The sequence below is a fragment of the Astatotilapia calliptera genome, chromosome 18, assembly GCF_964374335.1.
Source record: "Astatotilapia calliptera chromosome 18, fAstCal68.1, whole genome shotgun sequence".
Taxonomy (NCBI): Eukaryota; Metazoa; Chordata; class Actinopteri; order Cichliformes; family Cichlidae; genus Astatotilapia; species Astatotilapia calliptera.
The window spans coordinates 9141774-9166479 of record NC_137439.1 but is presented as its reverse complement, the minus strand read 5'-3'; the positions used below and the strand labels follow the sequence as shown (position 1 = coordinate 9166479).

Sequence of the window (24706 nt, the reverse complement as noted above, 5' to 3'; positions counted from 1 at the left end):
GCGCACCACCATCTTGCATTTCTTGCATGTTTGGATATGCGCCGATGGTGTGCGTCCAATGGTGTCAGCTGGTGAACCAGCTGGTCATTCAAAAAGCACCTTTATGCCCCTCACCATTAATGGAGGTCCCATTTGAGCGCATTGGCATGGACCTCATTTTATCGATGAGAAAAAGAAAGTCTTTAGTTCAGCTGTTGTTAACTGATCTTGACTTTGTTAATTAAACACTGCAAACCTGCCTTCAGTGTGTCCTGTACATGAGGTCATTTAGTACACCACAGCACGGTGAGTTTTTTTGAGCTGATGAAGTTCAGCCAAAACAGGAAACTTGCAGCAGGAGACAGCAACTTGTTAAAATGTTATAAAAGGTACAATGAAAGATTTTCACCCTACAGGGTTGTCAATGATCCAAGGATAAATGTCTAATTTGGTAAAAATTTTATAAGCCATTTCTGGAGAGACTGCAGTGGAAATGTTGTCACTTTTGGACTTTGCTACCTGCAGCTAAACATTTGCAGCTAAATCATTTATTTAAAAGCAGAAGCTGCAACTGATCGAGGGAATATTTGTCTGAAAACTTAAACTGAACTCCAAGGGTACCATTGCTCCAGCTTACCATCTTTACCTGAGTGAATCAGTTTGTTGAACAATCTAAATGATTCAGAAACTTCTGTGACATCAACTTAACTAAGGCTCATTACAAATTTCACAAAACACTGCTGAATACTTTTAATATTTTTTTATTAGTTATTTTTGTTTTTGTTGTTATTTTGATTTTAATAAAACAAAATAAAATAAAGAATTAAATCATTTCTTTGTTTTTTTTTAATTTAATTTATTTTACAAATAAATTAATAATAATATTAATAACAACAATAAAATTAGTGCTGTCAGCGTAAACGTCATTAGGTAAAATGACGTTAACGCTGACAGCACTAATTTGTTGTTTCCAGAGAGCAAGCCAAACACTGGTCCAGAAAAGGACGATCTCTAGTAGATTTTGTTTTAGCCTCCTAGGACCTGGTGTCCACATATGTAGACATAACATTTTGGGTTGTCTAGACCAAAATACAAAATTTTGCTCTTCAAAAACCTGATATCCACTTATGAGGGAGGACATTACACTGCCACTGTTCAATCGAAATTTAAAATGAATGTCCTCATATGTGGATCTCATTCTTTTGAGAAACAAAAAAAAGATAGTCCGAATCTGATGTCTTTGTTTTTACATTCATCAGGTCCCAATCAACCCAAATGGCACAGAGAAATTAAAAATGCATGCCATGAAAGTTCAGGTCTTAGGAGGTTAAAAATGTCCCTGCTGATGAGACCAGTGAATGTGGGGCGACGGTGGCAAGAAAAAACTCCCTCCTGGAGGAAGAAATCTTGGGAGGACCAGGCTCTCTGGGAGGACCCTTCCTCCTGAGGGCAATACTTACCTATACTTGTCCTCCAGTGTGCGATGGTGGGCTGGGACGACTGCTTTTCCTTCTCAGCATGACGATGACCTTAACTTCCTTCCTTCCTTCCACTTCCTGTTTCAGAACTGAGAATGAAGACAAAACTGGTTAACAAGGTAACAGGACATTTAAAAATTCTCTCACTTCAGGATGAGATGCTGTGTCTTCTTACGTTTCTCTTGTAAAACAGGATGTAGGCCGAGTGCTGCTGTTCCTCACAAACTGCCGATCCGGTTGTGTGGAGCACCTGTGCGTCATTATAGGTGAGCCAGCGATCTGATGTAGAGTGCTGACTCTCCTCAGGATGGACAGAACTACAGATGTAGTGTCCTGAAATCACATTAAGACAAATGAATCCAACTTCTGGAAGTCAACTGATTCAAGCAAACAGTGATTTTGACTTAGTGCTTCTTAGAACATCAAAAGCTTTTGTGTGTGAGTCCTTCACTGAAAAGTAGCAAGTTTTCATTTTCTGTTTGTCACAAGTCTGTTGTTTTACCTGACTCTGTGCCTCCATAATGACTGATGATGCTGACAATACTATAACAGCCACCACCCTGAGAAGGAACAAATCCAAAGAGTGTTAGTTTCATAAAGTCTCACATCAGTGCCACAATTAAGCTGATTTGCTGAGGCTACGTCCACACTAATGCGTTTTCGTTTGAAAACACATCGTTTTCTCTCCGCTTTGACCTCCCGTCCACACTGAGACGGCGTTTTCCTCAAGGAAAAACACAGCATCTTGAAAACGCTCTCGAAAACGCATACATTTCAAAACGGAGTTGTCCCGTCGCAGTGTGGACACTCGAAAACGCAGACTTTCTAAAACGATGACGCATTTTAGTCATGTGATGCAGTCATGTGAGCAATTAAACAAAGATAAGCCGAGTGCATTATACAGCAGTTGTTTTGATTGCTCTCAACTTTGACAGCCCTAAAAACGATTAATATCAGTTTGTACATGCTCCGGATAGCTTTTCTTCAAATTCTGTAATTCTCACTCACTTTTGCGCATGCGCAGGACTGGAACATAGGCGTTTTCGGCCGTTTCAATGCAGACGCACAACTATTTGAAAATGACTGAAAACGCTAGTGTGGACACGGAGTTTTCAAATCTATCCGGGCTAGTGTGGACGTAGCCTGAGACGTTCTGCAGTCTGTTTTTACCTGATTGGATGGCACCACCAAGTCCCTCTGCAGCCTGACGGGGTCATCCACCTTCTGAATCTTGTAGGTTTGTGTAAAGCCAAACCTCTTCAGATGCAAGATCAGAACTCTGGCAGAAAAGAAAAAAAACACAAACAAGGCAGAAAATAAGAAGAATGAGTGTCAAACACAAACAGAAGATGGGAGAAAACGACTGCTCAAATATTGTCTCGAAAAACTCTGATATTTGATGCGCCACAGTTTGGAAACCTGGTCAGTCGATCAATTCTGATGTGACCTTACTCACCTTGGCAGTGTATCAAAAGACGACTTCAGTTCTGAGGCCGTCCCTCCACAATCACAGCGATATTCTATTTCTTCTTCCTGAACAACAGCACAGAGAAAACAGGCTTTATGGTAGAAAGAAATCTCAACATATGCACACACACATGCACACAAACACTAACAAAAAAGGTGTGTTAAGATCGCTGATACGACAACTCTATTGGAATTTGTGATCTTACCTTCAAGTATGTCTCTAACATGTTTATCACAGACCCCTCTGGAACCAGGTCAAGAGACAAACTGGTGAATTCCTCTTGCTGTGATGAGTGGTGACCGCAGCTACACATTTCAGGAGTAACGTAGTTAAAGTAAAGATCAGGTACGTGGAAAAGAGGTATATGAAAATATTGCAACCAGCTCTGCGTTTCTGAAAGACAGGCTTACCTCTTGCATGTCCTTATGTTCTCCATTTTAAAAATGTGATGGTCTTCTACTGGGCAGGTATAACTTTGGCCCAGGAGAGCTGCGTTCCTCTCCAGGCGAGGTGTGAGCCTTTTGACCTCATTGAGGAACAATGTTAGGAATTCATGAGCGTCCTGAAAGAAAAGCAGAGAGATTTAAAACAGTACATCAAAATCAGAAGGTAAAGCAAAAAACGAAATGTCCAAATAGCTGACGCACTTTCTGTGCACTGCCGGTGTATTCGGCAGCTTGATTGCTGAATGCCTTCTTAAAAGCTCTTAGGTGGTGATCTTTAAGGCCATAATCTGTCGACTCATGACAGTCCCTGACATCAATAAGCCTTCTGTAGAAAGGAAGGGTAAACAGACATTTCTGCTGTTAGATCTCTTTGTTCTTCAGGTGTTTGAAGAAAGTAGAAGGTTGACGTAGCGCACCTTAAGAGCTGAGCTTCTGGATCTGTGCTCCACAAAACCCCCTGACGCCTGATGTCTCTTATGAACTCCTCAATGTTGAGGAGGCTCTGCAGGCAGGAGTTCATGTAGCAGGTGTTTCCGATGTTTGGAAACCTGACACACACGCGCAACGTTTACAGTATCAGTGTAAAATAATTCATTTTCTCCACTTTGACAAAGTGACCTTTGATCTTTGTGCACCACGTGTACTCACCCGAAGCGGTCTATAGTCCCAGTTTGACTTTTTATTTTTTTCCCACCGCGTGCTACACTGCTCCAAAAAGGTAAAAACACAAACACAAAATTAGGAAAGATGTCAAGATTCTGAGCAGTGTATGTGCATGTATGCATGAGCTTTGACGCTGAAACATTTTGGAGGACGTCCAAAAGTAGTAAAAAAGATGTAAATACACAAGGTGGAAGACAAATGCCAATAAAAGGGAAATAAAACAGCTCCAACTAAACCACTGCTATAAATATCTCCAGCAGCATTAAAGAGCGGCGCATTTCTTTACCTCTGATGAGACGTAGAAGGAATTTCCTTCTCTGCCACGTTTTGTTTGTGTAATTTCTGTTTAGAAACAAGAAAACCAACATCAGTAATGGCATAAAACAAACATACCAAGGGAGTCTCTCCATGAAAAGTGTCCAGTTAGAAAATTTGGTATTATTTCATATTATTTATCACTTTAGTGAGCTGTCAGCTCATGAAGCAGATATATAGGAATATCTTTAAATAAAATAAAAACAATTTATTCATGCTTTAAATTGAGTTTTAAAGTTTGTCCTATGAAATACAAAATCCTTCATTTGGTTGTGATCAAAATTCAGTTTTTACAGAAATCATCCATGAAGCTTCATTAAAAGATTCAAAAATGCTTATTTACCATAAAAAATATTTAGAGAAACATCCTGCAAGTCCCTTCAAACTTACCTTTCTGTGAAAAAAAACCGTTTAAACATCTTTGAACTTAATTTGAGGACATAGATGTGCTAAATTGCTCTTAATTCTTCTCATTTAACTGTGATGAGTAAATGCTTGATGACAGGGACTCTTTCCATAAAACATACCTTCCAGAATTTAAAAAGAAACCAGCGACACTTCTTTTGTGTCTTCACAGTGCTGCTCTCTGCCTCTGCATCGCTGTCAGTTTGCTGCAGAGGACGAACAAACATAAGTTTATTAAAAAAGTAAAGTCACTTTAAATTAACAAGTGCAATTTAAAGAGAAAGTGCATTTCATATGTTTTGAGTAAAAGCAAACCGAGGAACAGCAGAAGTGTCTCCATTTTCTCTTCTTCTTTTGACCATTTTCAGCAACAGAAGCATCCGGGATGCTGATGAGGACAAAAGTGTAAATGTTATTTTTCAAAGTGGAAAATTTTAACAAGGAGTACATGCTGGAGATTGCAGATAAAAATTAATAACTGTAATGGAACAAAATCATGTATTTTGTACATTTACACTCTACATTTTCAAACGCTAATCTCTGAATCAATATAAATTATAGACAAGACTAGAAGTAGTAAAAGATGTAAATACAAAACACCAATAAAAGGGAAATAAAACAGCTCCAACTAAACCACTGCTATAAATATCTCCAGCAGCATTAAAGAGTGACACATTTCTTTACCTCTGATGAGACGTAGAAGGACTTTCCGTCTCTGCCACGTTTTGTTTGTGTGATTTCTGTTTAGAAACAAGAAAACCAACATCAGTAATGGCATAAAACAAAGTATATGGTAAGAAAATACAATATCCTTCATTTGGATTCAAAATTCAGTTTTTACAGAAATCATCCAAGAAGCTTCCTTAAAAGTTTCAAAAATGCTTATTTACCATAAGAAAACATTCAGAGAAATGTGCTGCGAGTCTCTTCAAACTTACCTTTCTGTGAAAAAGAAGTTTAAACATCTTTGGACTTGATGTGATCGCAGCCAAAATCTCCTCAGCTTTGCAAAAGTTCAACTGAAAACAAGCAGTCAGAGGTTGTATATTTATAAACTTTCAGCATAGAATGTTCATACCCTGAACAGCAAACATCATCATTATGATGTATGGGGCTAATTTGCATATTTTGGAATGTATGCTCATTTGAACTGTATGGTGCTCGTCTCCAAGCAACTGCTACAAAATACAGGTCAAGTCAAGTGGCTTTTATTGTCATTTTAACCACGTGCAGAGGTACTGTACAGAGTGAAATGAGACAGCGTTCCTCCGAGACCCTGGTGCTATATATGACATATACGGACAAACCCAGGACTACATAAAGTGCAGTGTGCATAAATTGCAAAAATAAACAAGACAAAACAGTGCAAAACTAGACAGAACAGGACGATACAGACACAAGACAATGGAAATGTGCAAAATGCTGAGTATTGTGCAAAAGTAACTAACGTGTGTGAAGGTGTGCGTGTGCCAGTGCAGTCACTGAGTGTTCAGGGGTCTGACGGCTTGTGGGAAGAAACTTTTCCGTAGTTTGGTAGTGAGGGCCCGGATGTTCTGGGACCTCTTTCCAGAAGGCAGCAGGGTGAAGAGTGTGTTTGAAGGCTGTGTGGGGTCCTCCAGCGAGCGGGTGTTATAAGGAGGGGAGAGGGACTCCAATAATCTTCTCAGCTGCTCTCACAATCCGTTATAGAGTACTGCGATCTAATGCGCTGCAGTTACCATACCAGACAGTGATGCAGCTACTTAGGATGCTCTTGTTAGTCCCACTGTAAAAGGTGGTGAGAATGGATGGTGGGAGATGGGCTTTCCTCAGCTTCTGCTTGAAGTAGAGATGCTGCTGGGCCTTCTTGGTTATGGAGCTGGTGTTGAGGGAGCAGGAGAGGTTCTCCGCCAGGTGTACACCAAGAAATCTGGTGCTCTTGACGACCTCCACAGAGGATCCATTCATGTTAAGTGGGCAGTGATCCCACTGTGCTCTCCTGAAGTCAACAATCTCTTTTGTTTTGTCCACGTTCAGAGACAGGTTGTTGACTCTACACCTCTACAGATGGCCCGCAGTGCAACCCTTCAGCTTCCTAGTCCTATATACAAATTTAAAGACCTAGGAGACTTACTTCTCGTCACAGAGTTGTAGCATTCACAAGATTTTCAGAAAACTTGAACTCAAGGTCAAGGTCACTGATATTCAAACTGACCCCAGAACTTTAGTAGATGCACCAATGGTATCAATTCAAAATCCTACGCTTCTCGTTCTCGAATTATTGTCTTGACCAAGCTGAGTATACAATTATGAAACAATCATTTTCCATTTTTATTTCACTATCTGTAACTAAGACAAATAAACAGTATTTGGGACACAAGTCACTATTAAAGTGGTTAGTGAGACTCCACATCTGATAACAGTATAACACACTGCTTATTTATGTAAAATTGTCACTGAAGGGTGCCATTGCTACCATGCAGTGTTTAAAATAATCCACTGTCCCAGTTTGTGCTCAGTGTGCATGAAATGCTTTACACCAAACTCCACTCAAAAAATTTGCCAATTTAAATACGTATCATTAGCAAGCAAGCAACCACACTATAAGTGCCCACTGTTAATTCAACAAGCTGTTAATATTAGATCCATTTCAGACAGTGGCAGTAATATTTTACACTGGGCAGCAAATCAGCACAGCAGGATCTTTCAGAGTGAGACAGAAACTCTGTGTCCTATTTTTTGTTAATTTTTAATAGCTCTTGCACAGCCACTGTTAATGTGATACCTTTGCACCAGATACCCTCCCATGCACCCATCAGTAAAGACTTCTTTTCTAAAGTATGAAGTACTCAGATACACCTTTCTGTACTCCTTACAGGACAATAAACCACTGATAAAAATTTCTGTAGTTAAAAAGGGATATTTGACATGAGAACACTCAACCGTTGGAGGTTATGTGAGGCCTGGAAGGTGGGACTGCTGGAAAATTAAAACGTTACGGCTTGAGTTCCACAAAGCTCAAGGTAAATAAAATACCTTTACAAATTTCTTCCATATTCTTAAAAAATTCTGATAATTTCTTTAATATCTTTTAAAAATTCTGATTGTAGCAGCCAAAAAGGAAATCACAAGGTATTGGCTCTTTCCCGGGCCGCTCAGGATATCAGAGTAGAAAAATATTGTGAATAAGATTTATGTGATGGAATCTACAGTTTACAGTTTCAGTACGACTTAAGTGTGCTTTTGTCAAATTATAGAGCAGATTTATTAAGCTCCCTGCGACCCTGGAAAGGATAAGCAGAAGCGAATGGATGGATGGATTTATCAAGCTTCTGCCGCCAGACTTTCCTGAAGTCTCTTCGGTTTAGAAATTTAGATTAAAATACTCTTAGAACTGCATATCTCTAAAAGTAAAATACAAAAAGAAACCCCCAAAACACTTTTGATGAGTTTAGAAAAACAACAGAACTACAGCTGGATATTTGAATTATTTTAAATTATAATACCAAGAAAATCACAACTAAATTAAAGGCTTGAGCAATGTGTGATGTGGTTAACTGTTGTTGTGGAAGTTTTCCATTTAAATAAAGCCTGCAGACGAGCGGTGAGCGGTAGCTAACAGTCTTTAATCAAAACACACAAAGAACAGACAACCAGGCTTGGTGGAGAGCCTACATGACCGTGGGGCAGGTCAGCAGAGTCTCCCCTGAGTCTAACATGGCTCTCAGTTAAATACCTTCTCCAGGAACAAAAGGCAGTACACAGCTGTTTCACACCTTAACCTCCTAGGACCTGGCGTCCACATATGTGGACTTCCCATTTTGGGTTATTTAGACTAAAATACTCAATTTTGCTCTACAAGGGCCTGATATCCACTGATGAGGACATTATACTGCTACTGTTCTATCAAAATTTTAAACGAATATCCTTATATGTGGCTCTGATTTTTCATAAAAACAAAAATAAGGTAAAAAAAAATCTGGTAATTCTTTGTTTTTACATTCATTGGGCCCCAATATGCCCAAATATCAAAGAGAAATTAAAAATACATGCTGTGGAAGAGTTAGGGTCTTACGAGGTTAAGGTTCACACTCCCTTGCTACCTACCAGAGTCCTCAAAGAGACAAAAGTTTCTTCCTGTGGAGCTGTCTGCTTCCCTCAACTTCCTTACTACACCCCCACCATTTGTCTTATAGTATGAGTGTGAAACATGTTAAAATCCAGTGGCACCAAGGCATTATACAATAAAATAATGTGATTAATACATAAGTAAAAGAAATTCCTATACACTGTCAACTGTGATTGGTGTGTGCGAGTGTATTATGCTCAAGGAGCTTTTAACTGCACAAATGAGCAGATTTGTGAAGTTTAGCTTCAAAATGTGTTTTTATATGTTCATTATGATTTTGAAATATGCACTTGTAAATAGCTTTCTGTATGTTTACATTTCTGTGTGTTTGTGTGGAGCAGGGATTTGTGAGCACTCAAAATTCACACAGTGCACACATTTGTAAAATCTTTTTTTTAGATCATTTTGAGATGTATTATTTCCATAAAATATGCAACAGCCCAAAGAGAGTTTTACATGCATGTTTTTTTCTTAAAACCAAAACTCACTGAAGAAAATGAGTCACTAGTCCGTGCTGTTTCTTGATGTACCCGTGATCTTGTGGACTTATGACGGACTTGAGTCGCAGACCAAATATGGTTCAATACAAAATATGCTCAAAGCAAGTGAATACCTTATTTCTAGTGACGACTTGTGTGGACTTAGTACCTTACTTACTACCTTAAAATACGAGTAAACCATTAAACAGGAGTAGCTACATTGTCTCACCTTGTTTTGTTTTTTCTTCTCACATAATAACAAACTGCTTCCACCTAAAGTTAAGAAATTAATCTGTGGGTTGGACCATATCAATAAAGCCATTTTTAGTTTCCCATTTACATATTATATATATTTGAATATTTTTAATATGTTATGTTTCATGGGTCATCTTTTTAATTTGCTGGTCTCTCAGAAAGGAAACTGTGTAAATTAAACTTTAAACTGAAGTCTATTTGTCAGCTCATTATTCTTTGTTGCGTTTTTTTTTAGGCTTTAATAGTTTTAACACAATTGTTTTTTGTTGTTGTTTTTAATTACAACATAAAGATCAATTTACAAAAGATAAGTACAGTAATGTGGGATCAAATAACAAAATCAGCGTTACGCAAAAATTAAAAACATGTATCTACACTCATCATATAATGTTTTTGGCACTGTGATGATGGAACAAATAGCCAAAACAAATAAAAAGTAATTTCAATGAAACATTAAGAAAGGCTGACTGGAAATAAACCATAGCTGACTGTAGAGTCCAGGATAAGCAGACAGAAGATCAAGTGACAATCCCAAAAAATTATAAAGAAAAATGAAAAAAGAAACATGTATACAGGGCTCAGGAGATACAGGAGGGGAAGACATGTGCGAATCATAATTTCACCTAAAATTTCAAACTGTCATATTAACAACTATTATATTAATTATAAAATGTGATTTTCATACAGTCAATTTGCTGTCATGATTTATGTTTCTGTAACTCAAGCTTTCTAATCATCCTGTTTGAATCTATAACTTGGCTTTAGTCTGTGCTGCATCACAACTCAGGTGAGTTTTGAAGAAATCCTGGATCTTCTTCCACAGGTGGATCTCAGCTGCTATGTGGGCCTTGGGCTCACCTCCCCACAGCACTCGTTTGCCTACACCTGCATTGAAGCTGGAGGGGCAGTGGGGTGCATAAGGTGGCTCCAACATGTGTCCAGCTCCAGGGTAAAAAACAGTCTCAAAGTTCTCCTTCCCATGATGCTTAAGTCTCACTACCATTTCATCCATGTAGGCTTCGCTGTCCCAGTTGAGGTCGTCTCCTACAACCGCAAAAAGAAAATGGCTCTTGGCTCGTTCAATGGGGATCAAGCTGCCCTTATTCTTCTCTGCCAGGGGATCTTCAAGAGCATCCTTTATGATGATTGCACCTGACTCGGTGGGAATAAACTTGCTTTCGTCAAACAGTATTGATGACAGGATCTGCCGTTTCTTGTAGTAGAGAGGCGTGACCACATTGGCGTTACAGGCATTCATGCACACTATGGCCTCGACACCTGGCACAAAAGCAGCGAGTGCCAGTCCGATATTTGCTCCCTTGCATCTTGACATTATGCCAACTCCTTTACTGCCCACCTGTGAAATAACACAGAAATTAAAAGGCGATGCAAATCTATAAAACATTTGGAGCGCAGGGCTGACTCTACCTGTCATTATTTTCATTTTTGTGGACTACATATGCATATTACCATTACTAAATAAATAAACACATTCATATATGCACAGTGAAGCTATCATGATCCGGGTGAGTGGCTGGAAACTTCTACCAGGGTCTTGAGTCTCCTTGGTATCTGGCCCTGGGCAGGGCCGTCATATCTCCAACAGCTTCACTCACCTGGAGCTGAGTTGAGGCAATCAGGCTAAAGAGATTTAAGCCTTACACTGATATTCCCTCTCCAACAGTTTGTCAACTACTTCATGTTGGTAGCTGGCTCTAATGCTCCATGTTATTTGCCAAGTGCTTTTCTTACCTTGTTCTCTTGTGCCCTAGCTTTTCCCGGAACCTCCAAAACCCTTACCCCCAAATTAAGCTAATCTCTTGAACCTCGGATAACCCAGCTCTTCTCTGGAAATCTCTCCGTGCTTCACCTGCCTGCCCTCCTGCCATCACACTCCTTCGGAACCTACGGAACTCAGGTCAGCCATCTCACACCGTCTAACTCACGCCCCCTCTCCCTCCAAGCATCTTTCACTCCACCTGCAAGTAAGCAAGACATATAGCCATGCTCACCTTTTCTAGTACTCCCCTTTTACCACAGTTCTAACTCCACGCTCCTCAGTGTGATCGCTCTATGTACCAAGCCATGCTACAGTTACCCCTTCAAGCCCAATTTCCCCCACTTGGCCCCATGACCACGTTATCACGCTACGCAGAGCCGCTGTTACATTCTACAGTCTATTCCTCTTTTGGCAAATCTCTCAAGCTCCTCCAGATTTTATTGGCTTCTAGCATGGACCTTGGTTCACTTCACACTGCAAATTTTTGTTTGTTCTCGTGATTGTCCTTTTTGAGACTACAATTCTAGATTCTAGTGTCTTGGCAGTAGTACTGGGGTCTTTAGACACATCTATCACTAGTTTTCTTTCTAGAGTGTTTGAAATCTTTTGCTTCCTACCCTGCCAAGCTTGTTCTGTACTGTGTGACTCTCTTGGCTGAATTTCTTAACTTTGCATATTGAAACTTGGAAATGCTGTGATAACTTTGTATATCTATTTCTTGCTTGGAGATCTTCAACATTTCTTATTCTATAAAATTATAAAAGGATTTCTTCTGTTTTTGGGGTGATGCGTTCTCAAGTGACAGCTCAAACATTGCACAGCAGTGGCTTCTACTATCAATAAAAAGGTCAATTTTTCAGGGGGCTGATAATGTTGATCTTGAAAATTATTATATGTTAGAAATTATTATGTTATTGTGTGATAATAGAAACAATTCATGTTTTCTCAAGAAGATTTGTGCGATTACAAAAAATATGTCGTAAAGCTGAGGCTTTATGCTCTCTGAAATTTATTCAATTATCTGAATGAATGTAAATGAGAGTATTTCTGAAACTCCACTTAAGCTAATTAAGATCCCCATTAGCTACAGGAATACAGCAGATATTCCACCTGGGATCTACAAATTTACTCTCCTCTCTGAGAATGCACAGAGTATAGAAACATAAACTTTCCTTCAGTATGAAACATCTTTCTGCTGTCTGTGCGCACTAGAGCAACTCACCTTTGGTTGCTGTTTTAAGAAATTCATTGCTTCTTCAAAGTGGTCCAGATGTGTCTCTGTGATATTGTCACCCTTCTTATTGTACACCGCCACTGAGAGAACCACAAAGCCTTTGTTAGCCAGTAGACTGGGTCTTGCCTCAGATACTGAGGTGGGCAAATCCAACACAGCAGGAAAAGGACCTTTTCCTGGAAGAAAGAAAAAAGATTCTAATCAGCAGCAAGTCATATTTTAAATTTTATTCTTAATTTCTCTGGAAGCCAGTGAAGGGACGCAAGAATAGGTGTAATATGTGACAGTCAGCTATTTTTTGTTAGCAGTCTTTCAAACAAAGGTCTTGCTGCATTCTGTACTAACTGGACATGAGTTGTGGAGGACTGAGAAACGCACCTGAAATGTGAACTACAGTAAGCAAGGTGGGAGAAAATTAAAATTTGAACTAGAAGTTTCAGATGACTGAATGACAGTTAAAGTTTAATTTCAACAATGTTGATTTAAAAGCTGGTTAATGTTAAATGAACTAAAATGAACATAGAAACCTAGGAACCACCTCCAGTACCTGGAGGAGTGAAAAGGACTCCACGGATGTTCCCTTCATTGACGGGAACCCTGGTGACCCCATCTCTCATCAGAAGCCTCTCATTCATCATCTCTGCCAGTAATCTGCCCTCCTCCTCATGCACAGAAAACTTCACCACCTGGGGGTTTATGGCATTTGTCTTTAGATATATTTTGTGCATGGTATGTGGCCTCATGGAACACAGCAGACCCATGGGTTCTACTCCAACGTAGCTCCCACCTAGCGAGGGGTCTCTTTTCAGGTCGACCTCCCCACTGCCATCAGCCCTGTAGGTGGCCGAGGAGCTGAACACCACTCCCTTGTCATCAGTTAATTTGGCTCTCATGTTGACAACCTGCCTTGGCCTCAGCCCGGCCACCTTCACCTGAATGGGCTCATCAAACATACATTTGATGCTTGGCAGCAGCTTCAGTCTCACTTGAGAGGACATCTTTTCTGAAAAAGAGAAAAAGATTGGACTTTATGAATGTAAGATAAAAAGTCCCCTTACACAATACTTTTTGTAAGAAATTTCAGAGACAGATCGATCCATATTACATTACATTATGTTTATTAATTACACCAACAACCCACTGTCCCAGTTTGGTCTCTGAGTGCAGGAAACCCAAATCCAAACTCCACTCAAAAAATGTGCCAGTTTAAATATGTATCATTAGCAAGCAACCACATTACAAGTGCCCATTTCAGACAGTGGCAGTAATATTTTACACTGGGCAGCAAATCAGCACAGCAGGATCTTCCAGAGCGAGACAGAAACTCTGACTATTTTTTGTTAATATTTAACAGCTCTTGCACAGCCACTGTTAGTGTGATACCTTTGCACCAGATACCCTCCCATGCACCCATCAGTAAAGACTTCTTTCTAGTTAAGTAAATGGTTTGCATGGATTTCCATTAAAGGTTTTTTTTATGTTCAGTACAATTATTCAGTCACTCGTTGAACTTCAGGCAGTTTTGATTCCCGTTTTCATGATCACACAGCCACTTCAAAAGGTAAACACCAACTTCAAAGTGATATTTCTCTTCCATTGTTTACAATTAAACTTTTAAAAACAAAAAATTTGAATAGATGTTGATTAGGACAAAAGGTCCCAAATCCATGCCATCAATGCATAGTCACAATTAATTAAAAGTTAATAAGACTTGCAAGGTGGTAACACAAGCTGACTGGAAATAACAGAGGCACAAAGAGTCCAGGATAATCAGGAAAAAGTGATCCAGTGATACAGTCCTGCCTGGCAGGATGATGTGTTCACAGAATTTGATATATATTCTGTCATGCAATCAGTTAAACCAGGGATAGGCAACTCCAGGCCTCGAGTGCCAGTGTCCTGCAGGGTTTAGATCTCACCCTGGGTCTCGCACCTGAATCAAATGATTAGTTCATTACCAGTCTTCTGGAGAATGTCAAGACACGTTTAGGAGATAATTTAGCAATTTGAATGAGCTAAAACCTGCAGGACACCGGCACTTGAGGCCTGGAGTTGCCTACCCCTGGGTTAAACTGTTATTGATTTCTCAATGTTGTTCACAAATTACATTCTCTATACCCTCAAAGCAGTCCTGCAGCTTTGAGGGTATTCACAAGACCGCCTTGTGAATATGGGTCTTTTAACAAGAGGAATATATCTCCAGTTGGGTGAGTGTTGAGTAATTACATATGAGAGCATGAGGGTGGGAATGGATGTTTGTATCTGGTCGGGTATCAGACGCCACCTCTCTGGGGGCATCTCGGGCCCTCCAAGGTATGGAGGCCTATCTCCCCCCACCACTTCCCCTGCCAGTGACAGACGCCCTCAGACATCGGTGCGTTGGTGGTTCTTTGTGTCCGGGGATGGGCGCCCAGGTACACACCGACTCACTCCTTGGTGGCTGCTTGTCGGGGCCTGGAGCCTGGGGCTCGCTCGGACCACTTCGGGGGTGGGGTGCCCTCAGCCTCTCGGCCTGGGGCTCGGTCACTCAGGCACAGCTGGCTGCCAGCGGAGCTCACGGGCACGTCACTGCAACCCCCCCGGCTTCTGCTCCGCGGCTGCTGAGTGACCCCTCATCTGGGACTCTCGTCAGCTCTTTCTGGGATAGTGGCGCGGCTGCCCCTCTGTTGGTCTTCCTTGGTCTCTTGTGTTCTGGGGGCCTCTGGATGTTTGGAGTTTTGATCTCCTCCATACCTGCTTCATGCCCTGGTGGATGGGGCTGTGGCTCCCCACACCCTCTAGCACAGCGGTCCCCAATCCCCGGACCGGTACCGGTCCGTGAGTCGTTTGGTACCGGGCCGCGAGAGTTGAGGCTCAGGTGTGAAATGTATGGTTTTCAGGGTTTTTATCGTTTTTCAGCGTTATTTTGTTATCGTTTTTATCGTTTTTATCGTTAACTCGGTTTTCCTGGGTCTTTTCACGTGTGTTATGAATAAATCTTCTTTTTTTCGGTACCGGTACTAGTTTTATTATGTTGTATTTATCCGCAACACCTTAAAGGTCTGTGAAAATGTTTTTGGGCATAAACCGGTTCGTGGGGCAAAAAAGGTTGGGGACCGCTGCTCTAGCAGATCATTACATGAAGGAACCTTTTAAAAACAAGCGCGTTCATGCTTACAGGTGTACACACGGGTGCTCACACACACAAACTACACCCTTTTTGGCTCCTACCTCAAAGCACACTGTGCGCTGTTGATCTTACGTGCTGCACAATAATGTTTAATATTTAGTATTTACCGTTATATTCCCATAGATCATCGTGATGTTGTTTATTCTATTGCTCTCGTTTTCTTCTGCTTGTTTTCTTTTTTCATTCCCAACAGGTGAAATTTAAAAAAAGTATCTACTGTTATCTATTGTTAGCTAGTTTATTGTGAGGGTGTTGTTTTTAGATTAGATTAGATTAGATTAGATTAGAACTTTATTAATCCCTCGGGTGGGTTCCTCTGGGAAATTCGATTTCCAAAAAAGCACAGCACCGACAGAAGTTACAGAGTTACAGAATATTATATATATATATACACACACACACACACACACACACACACACACACACACACACACACACATATATAAATACAGAGACAATATAAATAAAATATACGAAGGGGATAAATAGAATAAATAGGAATAAAAAATAAAAATACAAGTGAATTGCACATTTCAAGTATTGAGGTCTATTGCACTGTTGACTATTTACAAAAGTATTGCACAAAAGGTATTGTACAGTGAGGTGCAGAGGCACTACAGCTTAGTTGTTCCCCCCTCCTTTGTCCTCCTGTTTCCCCTCCCTCTCCCCTCCAGAGAGGAGTTAAACAGTTTGATGGCGTGTGGGACAAAGGAGTTTTTAAGTCTGTTAGTTCTTGTCTTGGGGAGAAGCAACCTGTCACTGAACAGACTCTTCTGGTTGTTAATGGCCGTGTGCAGAGGATGCCTGGCATTGTCCATAATGTCCATCAGTTTCTTTAATGTCCTTTTCTCTGCCACTGTCACCAGAGTGTCCAGCTTCATGCCGACCACAGAGCTAGCCCTCGGCCCTGTTTCAGGAAGCCGGTTTAGTGGAAAAACTGAGTAAGTATACCCTGAGTTAACGAAAACTCTGGGTTTTCGGTTTCACAAAGCGAGTTCAGCTGCAGCCTGAGTGAGTCACTATGACGACACACGCCGTGAAGCTAACCTGCCCCCTAGCAGGTTTACTACAACTAACCCTGACTGTCTCCGCCCCTTTGTCGGAAACCTGACAGTAGGAAGTGTCAGACATGGCGTGTCCCTTCCTTGAAGAGCCAGTAGATCGTGAAGCCCAAATTCTCCGCAGAGCTCTCCGCCGGGAGAGAGTGATTAGAGCGCGTTTGGACATTTTATCATTTCCTGATGATTTTCTGTGTGAACGTTACCGTTTTTCAGCACAATCTATAATTTATTTGGATAACATCCTCAGGCCATATATTACGCATGTGACACATCGCGGACATGCTCTCAGTTCTGTACATATTATTTGTATTGCACTTCGGTTTTTTGCAAACGGGAGCTTTCTGTATAATATTGGTGACGCTGAGCACGTTTCCAAGGCTACCGTCTGTCGGGCAGTCAGGAATGTTACAGTTGCACTGAAACGTCTCCTGTACTCGTTTGTGGTGTTCCCCGGTCATAGACCCACAAGATTCATCAAAGAGGGATGCCACAAAATTGCAGGTATCAGGATGACCAAAACTTAATTTATGATGTGGTGATACTTGAACTACTACTTAAATTTTACATTTATTTTCAGGGTTCCCAGGCGTGATTGGCTGTACAGATGGCACTCACATTCCAATCATTGCTCCTTCAGTAAATGAAGGAGACTATGTGAACAGGAAGTCTTTCCACAGCATTAATGTACAGGTACATAGTTCCCTGTAGCATGTCAAACTAACAAATTATTTCATTATAGTAATGGATGCTAATTTGTGTTCTCTGCACTGTGAAGATCATATATGATGCTGCCAACATTATCACAAATGTGGAAGCCAAGTGGCCAGGCTCTGTCCATGACTCACAAATATTCCGTGAATGTACACTGAGCACAAAATTTGGACATGGTGAGTTGAAAATACTTTAAAATATATAAAGACCAATTGCTTCAGGGACATTTGAACTGAAGTGTATCCTTCTGTCTTAGGAGAGTTCACTGGCTACTTGCTTGGTGATAGGGGGTATCCATGTTTACCCTATTTGCTTACCCCTTACTCTGACCCTGAACCGGGCCCACAGCAGCGATATAATCTGGCTAATTGCAGGACAAGAGCCAGAGTTGAAATGACTATCGGAATGCTTAAGGCCCGGTTCCAGTGCCTGCAAAGACTCAGGGTCACCCCAGAAAGGGCATGTGACATTATTGTGGCATGTGTGATTCTTCACAACATTGCCACAATTAGAGGAGAACACTGTCCTTCTGAACCAAACAGCAGTGATCCAAACCATGAACATCCTGACCCTCCCACGGACATACAAGATGGAAGCGCAGTCAGAGACACCATATGTCACAATCATTTCTTTTGACCCATCACCTCAACATGTTGAAAGAAGAATAAACAGATTTTTTGTTCAACTGGCTTTATTGGTCGCCTGTATTTCCTGTACACAAAGTATTAAAAGATGTAAACCTCATAAAGTGTCTCTGTTGCTTCCTCCTCTGTAACAGCTGTCAATGTTTCTTCATTATTTTCCTGTAGTAAAGAAATAAACAACATTGCTGTTCTACTGTAAATTCATATAATCTGTGGAGTATTACTCACAACTGCATGTTGGTCTGGCTCAACAGGAGGCTGCACCAGATGCAGTACACCATCAACTGATAGAATATGAGGTTTATACAGGTCACTTATAACTTACAAGGGACCAAATGGCAATTAACAAACATACCAATCACCTTACACTTCATTGTCATTATGCTCTCAAAGACAACCAAGACTGAGGGAAGGCAAAATCAGTAGGAAAATAACTTCACTACAAAATAATCCATTATGGTAAAGAGTTTATCAAATGAATGAGCAGCACTGCAAAGGTGACTGTGAAGAAAGGATGTATGCACATCATGTATTATTTTGAATTTACCCCCTATGTAGGTGTAGCCCAGAGTAATTTCCTGCACTTATTTCCTGCCATTGAACGCATCACAAATGCATGACTCCAACCACATGACTTTGCTCAGCCAATCGAATGGCATGTAGGCCATAGTAAGCCTGTCCCGGCTTCCTCCCGTCAGATGCGTGGAGGCAAGCCAGGTGACAGAGCTGTTGCAGGTGTGTATTGGCAAACATTTGCTTTTCCCGTTTTAATGCATTTTTTTTAACACCAACTAACTTATGCAACTTAGATGCTGATTACTGTGAGCCAGAGCCATAATGTTGTTGTGCACTGAACAGAACGGAATTGGTGAGTTTGAACTTTTAATTGACTGTTTGTATTGCTACCAGCTGACCCTAATCGGCTGCTGCCGGTCCAAACAATTTGATTTTGATTTGACTGATAGTTGTTGAATAACAAATGTTGTGGAGCTACATAGTATGTATGTATGTATGTAGCAGTTGAAATGTTTTCAGTTAAATCCTTATTGGTTAGAAATATTATATTTAACCAATATATTGTTTGTTTATTTTTATAAATTGTGTACACAGGAACAAGAATAACTTAATGTATTTAGCTTAATTGGCTGACATTTTTGTATGTTATTCTTGTGATTTCTTATTGGCCTTGTTTATTTAATGCAGGCCAGGTGAACCTTTTTTGGGTATGAAAAAGGATGGCGAGCCAATGAACGGCTAGGAGCAGGACTCATTCTGCATTGAAGCTTCCACTGGACTGGTAGGAAGCTATCAAAGACGACGCTCTGTCCCGTAATTTCCGAATACACTGATTTCCACAATCATACACACCAGTTCCCCCGTTTATGGACAATAGCGCTTGGACATCTCTCATGGATATTCAGATAAAACTCATGGACTTCAGTGTGGATCAGTGTTTTCGATGTTAACATGTGTTATTTATGGGGAACTTTTTTTGAGAATCTATATTGCTTGGTATAAGCCAGAAGAATTTGCTTAGTTGTTTTTGTGCACCCCCACTAGGTTTTTCTATTAATTAAATAGCTACAGCAGGAATGATTATTTAAGCTTTCATTTTCTTTTCTTAATTTTCTTTGCTTTTGGTTAAATACATGGTACCTGCAAAAGCATTTTGTGTTGTGTGTATTTAATTACTGCCCATCAGCTCCAGTAGCATTCCTAAATCTTCTGATTAATAATAACCACAAAATCACACTCAATCCCTAGCCCGTATTAACTCATTAGCGCTACATCAGTGTTACATTTCTTGGCAAGCCAGCCAGGAGCTGATTTGGTTAGTAATTAATATATATTCAAACTCACCAATTCATTTTTCCCCATAATGGAAGTTTTTGAGACACTTGCCATTAAGATCCCAAATGCGGTTTTAGTTGACGGAGTAACTGAGCACTCAGTTAATGAAGTTGTACTTTTCCTTGAACAGTATGGTGACATAGCTCGCAAGGTTACTATAGATTCACCAGAATCTGAATTTAATGACATGCTTGTCGCTGAGTACGCTTCGGGTTTATCTTTAACGCGGTTGTCTCAGTTGCTACCGCACACATCTATGTCAGATTCAGGTGACAAACTCTATATTGAAAGTCTATCTGAAGTTTATGCATCAAGAGTTAGTGGTTCCAAGACAAATACTTACTTGGCAGACTTAAAAAGAATAGCCAAATTATCTGGGAGGGATTATGCAGAAGTCCTCAGTGAGGGGATGACCCAGATACGCCGGTCCCTTGCAGAGCTCAACCCAGAGACTCCAGTGGTTGCAAAACCAGAACTAGAAGATTCAAACCCTCCCGATTCAGTCTTTCCTTCTTCACTACCAGCCCCTCTTCCATCTAAGTCCCCTTCTGTTACCAGTAGTGCTGAAGCGCACGGCGGAGAGAGGCATTCTGCCTCCATTCCAGCGGCTGATCTCAACCCTCCTGAAGTACAACGCTATGTTGTGGAACACGTTGTTCGGAGTGGGGACAGCTTGCTGCATGCATTCCATCGACTGAGAGCGTTTTCTGGTAAAGTGCCCAGGCCAATCCAAGAGACAGATTATGATATATGGCGGTCAGGGGTCGAATTAGCCCTGAAAGATCCATCTATATCTGATCTGCAGCGCACCAGACTGATTCGTGACAGTCTACTGCCTCCTGCCTGTAATATGGTAAAGCATCTCAGCCTTGACACACCACCAGAGGTCTATATGAAACAACTTGACTCAGCCTATGGCACTGTGCAAGATGGAGATGAGTTATACGCCAAGTTCATGGACACCTTCCAGGACAGCGGAGAAAAGCCTTCGGCCTATTTGCAACGTCTGCAGGTGGTATTACAGCATGCAGCAAAAAGAGGGGGTGTTTTAGAGAAAGACATAGACAACCGACTGTTGAATCAATTCTGCAGGGGATGTTGGGATAACAATCTAATATCGGAACTCCAACTTAAGCAAAAGAAGCACAACCCCCCCAAATTTACTGAGCTTCTATTACTCCTTCGAACTGAAGAGGACAGAGAGGCAGCAAAGACAGGGACCGACAAAACAGAAAGCCACCACTAATGCCCAGTTTGCCAATACTGGAGAAGAAACTGTGCTACATCAGTGTTACATAGGCACTTGTGTCTTGCGGGGTTATTGACTCAGAGGATGTCCCCGCAGAGATGCCTTCGGCCACAGGGCGCCCACTGTTTTGGCTGAGGGCCAACTGCTCAGCCTCTGTGAGTGGTGGTGGTGGAGGACCCCCACCTGTTTTTCGGGCCTCCACTTTTTTTCTGTTGGCTATAACGGGTCACATTTGAGCATACAGAGTAAGCAAATATGTACTTGTAATGTGCTCAGATAATTTCAATAAGTGCTTACAGAAAGAAAATTAATGTAGCCTCTAACTGCAATTGATTTACATCGGACAAACAGACCAAGCACTATGGCTCATAATACAATTACACCTTACCTGTTTGGACTATATTTTTATTAGAGATGGCACGATACCACTTTTTTATGTCCGATACCGATACCGATATCATAAATTTGGATATCTGCCGATACCGATATGAATCCGATATAGTGTTTTTTTTAATCAACAAAACTGTTTTTTAAAATATCTTGCTGCATTTTGCAAGTCTGCAAGTTCATACTCAAGTTTAAAACAACAACTACACTAAAGCTATTCTGTTATACCTGTGTACAAAAAAAATATTTAATAGTTCAGCAATACTGATCAATCTAATAAACTTAGACCTACACCATCCTCCCTATTCTGGTATTTTAAAGAGTACTTAGCGTAAATATTAAGCAACCTAACTAATAGGGTTCCAACTCCCAGCAACAACAAAAATAAATAAATAAAAAATAGGGAACCACCCCTCACGCGCCACCTCATGATGCTTAATCGACGTAATCAACCTTAATTTGATGCAGTGTGAAAAAAAATGCACAGAAATCAATTATTTTTCAAGAAATATTAAATAGATTCAACATCTTTCTTCAACAAAATTGCAGACTGCACAGATGGTACCTTCCCAAAGGAAAAAGTACTATAGCTTACTAGGGTATATTAGACTTAATAGTTACTATATACAGTAATTGACTTCTATTCATTTTACATCAAATTAAAACTTTGTGTGTCAGATAATTATTTATTAAAAGCTAGACATTTTAAATGAGAATAAGAAAGAAAAGTATGTCTTTGTGCCCCCTTTTCCCAGTTAATGCCCTATCGGCCCCCCTGGATAAACTTTGCTAGATCCGCCCCTGTACAGTTACCAGCGTCAGCTACGTAGAAAAAGATCCTGGTGTAGAAAGTAATATTAAATAAATTCTAACAACAGCTTATCAAGCTTAAACGTGCTGCTGTTGTTCAGCCGCTGGTTTCCTCTTTCTGGTGCAAAGTGGGCCAAAAACAAAGACGGACTCGCGACAGAAAAGCCGATCAGCTGATCATTTAAGCAGTTTCACGATTGAAGTAGCAGCCGGAGAGCGAGAGGCAGTCGCTCGTTAAGCTTAACGCAGGAATGCTTTACAAACATTCAGAGATGGACTTACACACTTGCTTTACTTCTCTCGGGGATAACTTTGTCGGAGATGAAATGCCGGGTTGCTAGCGAAGCTCCAAATGCTATCCAGACCACCGACAGGTCCCGCATGCCACAGCCGCTCTATCACGTGATGCATACTGCTCCGACATGCTAACGTTCTGAGGTGAGTTACGGCGTGTTGCAAGTTTTGTGAGGTGCTTTCGTGATATTTAATGGATCGGATTACATTTTTTATTTTTCTCCGATATCCGATCCAGTCATTTAGGTCAGTATCGGACCGATACCGATACGTAATATCGGATCGGTCCATCTCTAATTTTTATATTTCATTTTTACTTGCTGCCAGGCACGTTTGGGGCCTGTTGGGTTGCACCTGCGCTCACATCACATCACAAAATAAAATGTATAAAATAACAAATAAAATAACATATGATAAAATAACGTGTTAAATGGGTGGAAATCCCTAGATCAATGTTTAAATTAACACTCACGCATTGACTCTGTCGGCTATGTTTTGCCATGCATGCTCTCTTTCTTTTGCAGCTGTGGCTGTGTTACTTTTTTCCGCGGAATTTGCATGTTATCGGCATATGCTGCCATCAGAATTTCGGCCTCAAGCGCTGTGAAATACATTGACCGCGCCTTCTTTCCCTCCGTCTCCATGGTGACTCGCTTAATCTGTGCTCCGCTTATCAGGGCTTTATGTATCCTCGTCCGCGCGCTTCACTTGGGGTTGACGCAACTCCGCGTTGATTGAACTAATTGTTATCAGCCTTTCTGAAACCGAATATTCCGAGTTGGACAGTTCGGGGTTACTCAACCGTGAGTGTCGTTTTTCATTCTGAGTTTTCTAAACCGGCTTCCTGAAACAGGGCCCTCCTGATCAGTTTCTCCAGCCTGGATGAGCCTGGATTTCTCCAGCCTGGATTTATTATGTTGCTCTTTGGTTTTTTTTCTTCCCCCCTTTCTCACCATCTCTTCTCCCCTCTATTTTTCTTTCTTTCTCACCCTCTCTTTCTTTAACCCTGTCCTATCCCCCAGTCATGTCTGTCCCATCTTTAAAAAATGAAAATAAAATAAATACATAATTATAATAAAGGTCAGTTAAATGGACCAATATGGCAAAGCCACGATGATCCACTTGGTAAAGTAAATCCACTTGGCATCTTTCTTGGCCTTCAGACAACAATTCTGATGGCTAAAAATCCAAACGGGACAGGCAAAAACAAATAAATAAATAAATAAAATAAAATAAAATAATATATATATATATATATATATATATATACCTCAATATGTAAATTATCACTGTACTGTAACATGTACAGTACTTGCAAAATAGTTTTCCATATGTTTACATTGCTGTGTATCTATGTGGACTGGAGCACGGATTTGTGAGCACTCAAAATTAACTCAGTCCGCACATTTGTATATCGTAGATTATTTTCAACCTTTCGAGACAAATGTATCTCCATATATGTGCAACAGCCGAGAGTTTTACAAGGATGTTTTTTTTTTTTCTTAAAACCAAAACTCACCGAAGCGAATGAGTCTGGTGGTTGGTTTTGTTTCTCGAAGTACCCGTGATCACGCGGACTTAAGACAGACTTGAGTCGCAGCCCAAATATGTTTTAAATTCAAAATGCGCTCAAAGTACGCTTCTGGTGACGACTTGTTTGGACTTTGCCTTAGCCAAGTATCCCAGAATGCATTTCAAACGAAATTCAGAACTGGAAGTAAAGTTCTGAAAAAGCACTGTTTCTAGTGCATAAAATAGTGCGACGATTTCGGCGAGAATGTAGCAACATTAAATATCCGGCCAAATTATCAAAATATTACCTATTTGCAAAAGTTAAGCACAAGATATATAATTTTTTAGGATATATTATATATATATATAATGGGTGACGTTTGCTTTTCTGCAGTGGTTTATTCTTGA

The 24706-nt window shown here is 40.6% G+C and overlaps 2 protein-coding genes across 3 annotated transcripts; both read right to left on the bottom strand.

Annotated features, from left to right (window-relative positions):
* Nucleotides 1-276: 276 nt before the first annotated feature.
* LOC145421765 (ubiquitin carboxyl-terminal hydrolase 37-like) lies at nt 277-4604 on the bottom strand. 2 transcript variants are annotated; one of them, XM_080292506.1, is made up of 11 exons: nt 4321-4604; nt 4020-4076; nt 3788-3919; nt 3573-3696; nt 3336-3487; nt 3131-3230; nt 2914-2990; nt 2628-2736; nt 1960-2017; nt 1633-1790; nt 277-1546 (listed from the first exon to the last, which is right to left on the bottom strand). In XM_080292506.1, the coding sequence occupies exons 3-11, from the start codon at nt 3889-3891 to the stop codon at nt 1541-1543; spliced, it is 888 nt and encodes a 295-aa protein (XP_080148632.1). In that variant the 5' UTR covers nt 3892-3919; nt 4020-4076; nt 4321-4604; the 3' UTR covers nt 277-1540. The 2 variants fall into 2 exon arrangements, with proteins under 2 accessions (XP_080148632.1, XP_080148633.1); XM_080292507.1 differs by lacking the exons at nt 4020-4076; nt 4321-4604 and having other exon boundaries at nt 3788-3983.
* Nucleotides 4605-8338: 3734 nt separating this feature from the next.
* On the bottom strand, nt 8339-24458 carry LOC145421762 (acyl-coenzyme A thioesterase 2, mitochondrial-like). The gene is made up of 4 exons (XM_080292483.1): nt 24306-24458; nt 13158-13613; nt 12599-12786; nt 8339-10953 (listed from the first exon to the last, which is right to left on the bottom strand). The coding sequence occupies exons 2-4, from the start codon at nt 13606-13608 to the stop codon at nt 10345-10347; spliced, it is 1248 nt and encodes a 415-aa protein (XP_080148609.1). The 5' UTR covers nt 13609-13613; nt 24306-24458; the 3' UTR covers nt 8339-10344.
* Nucleotides 24459-24706: the final 248 nt, after the last annotated feature.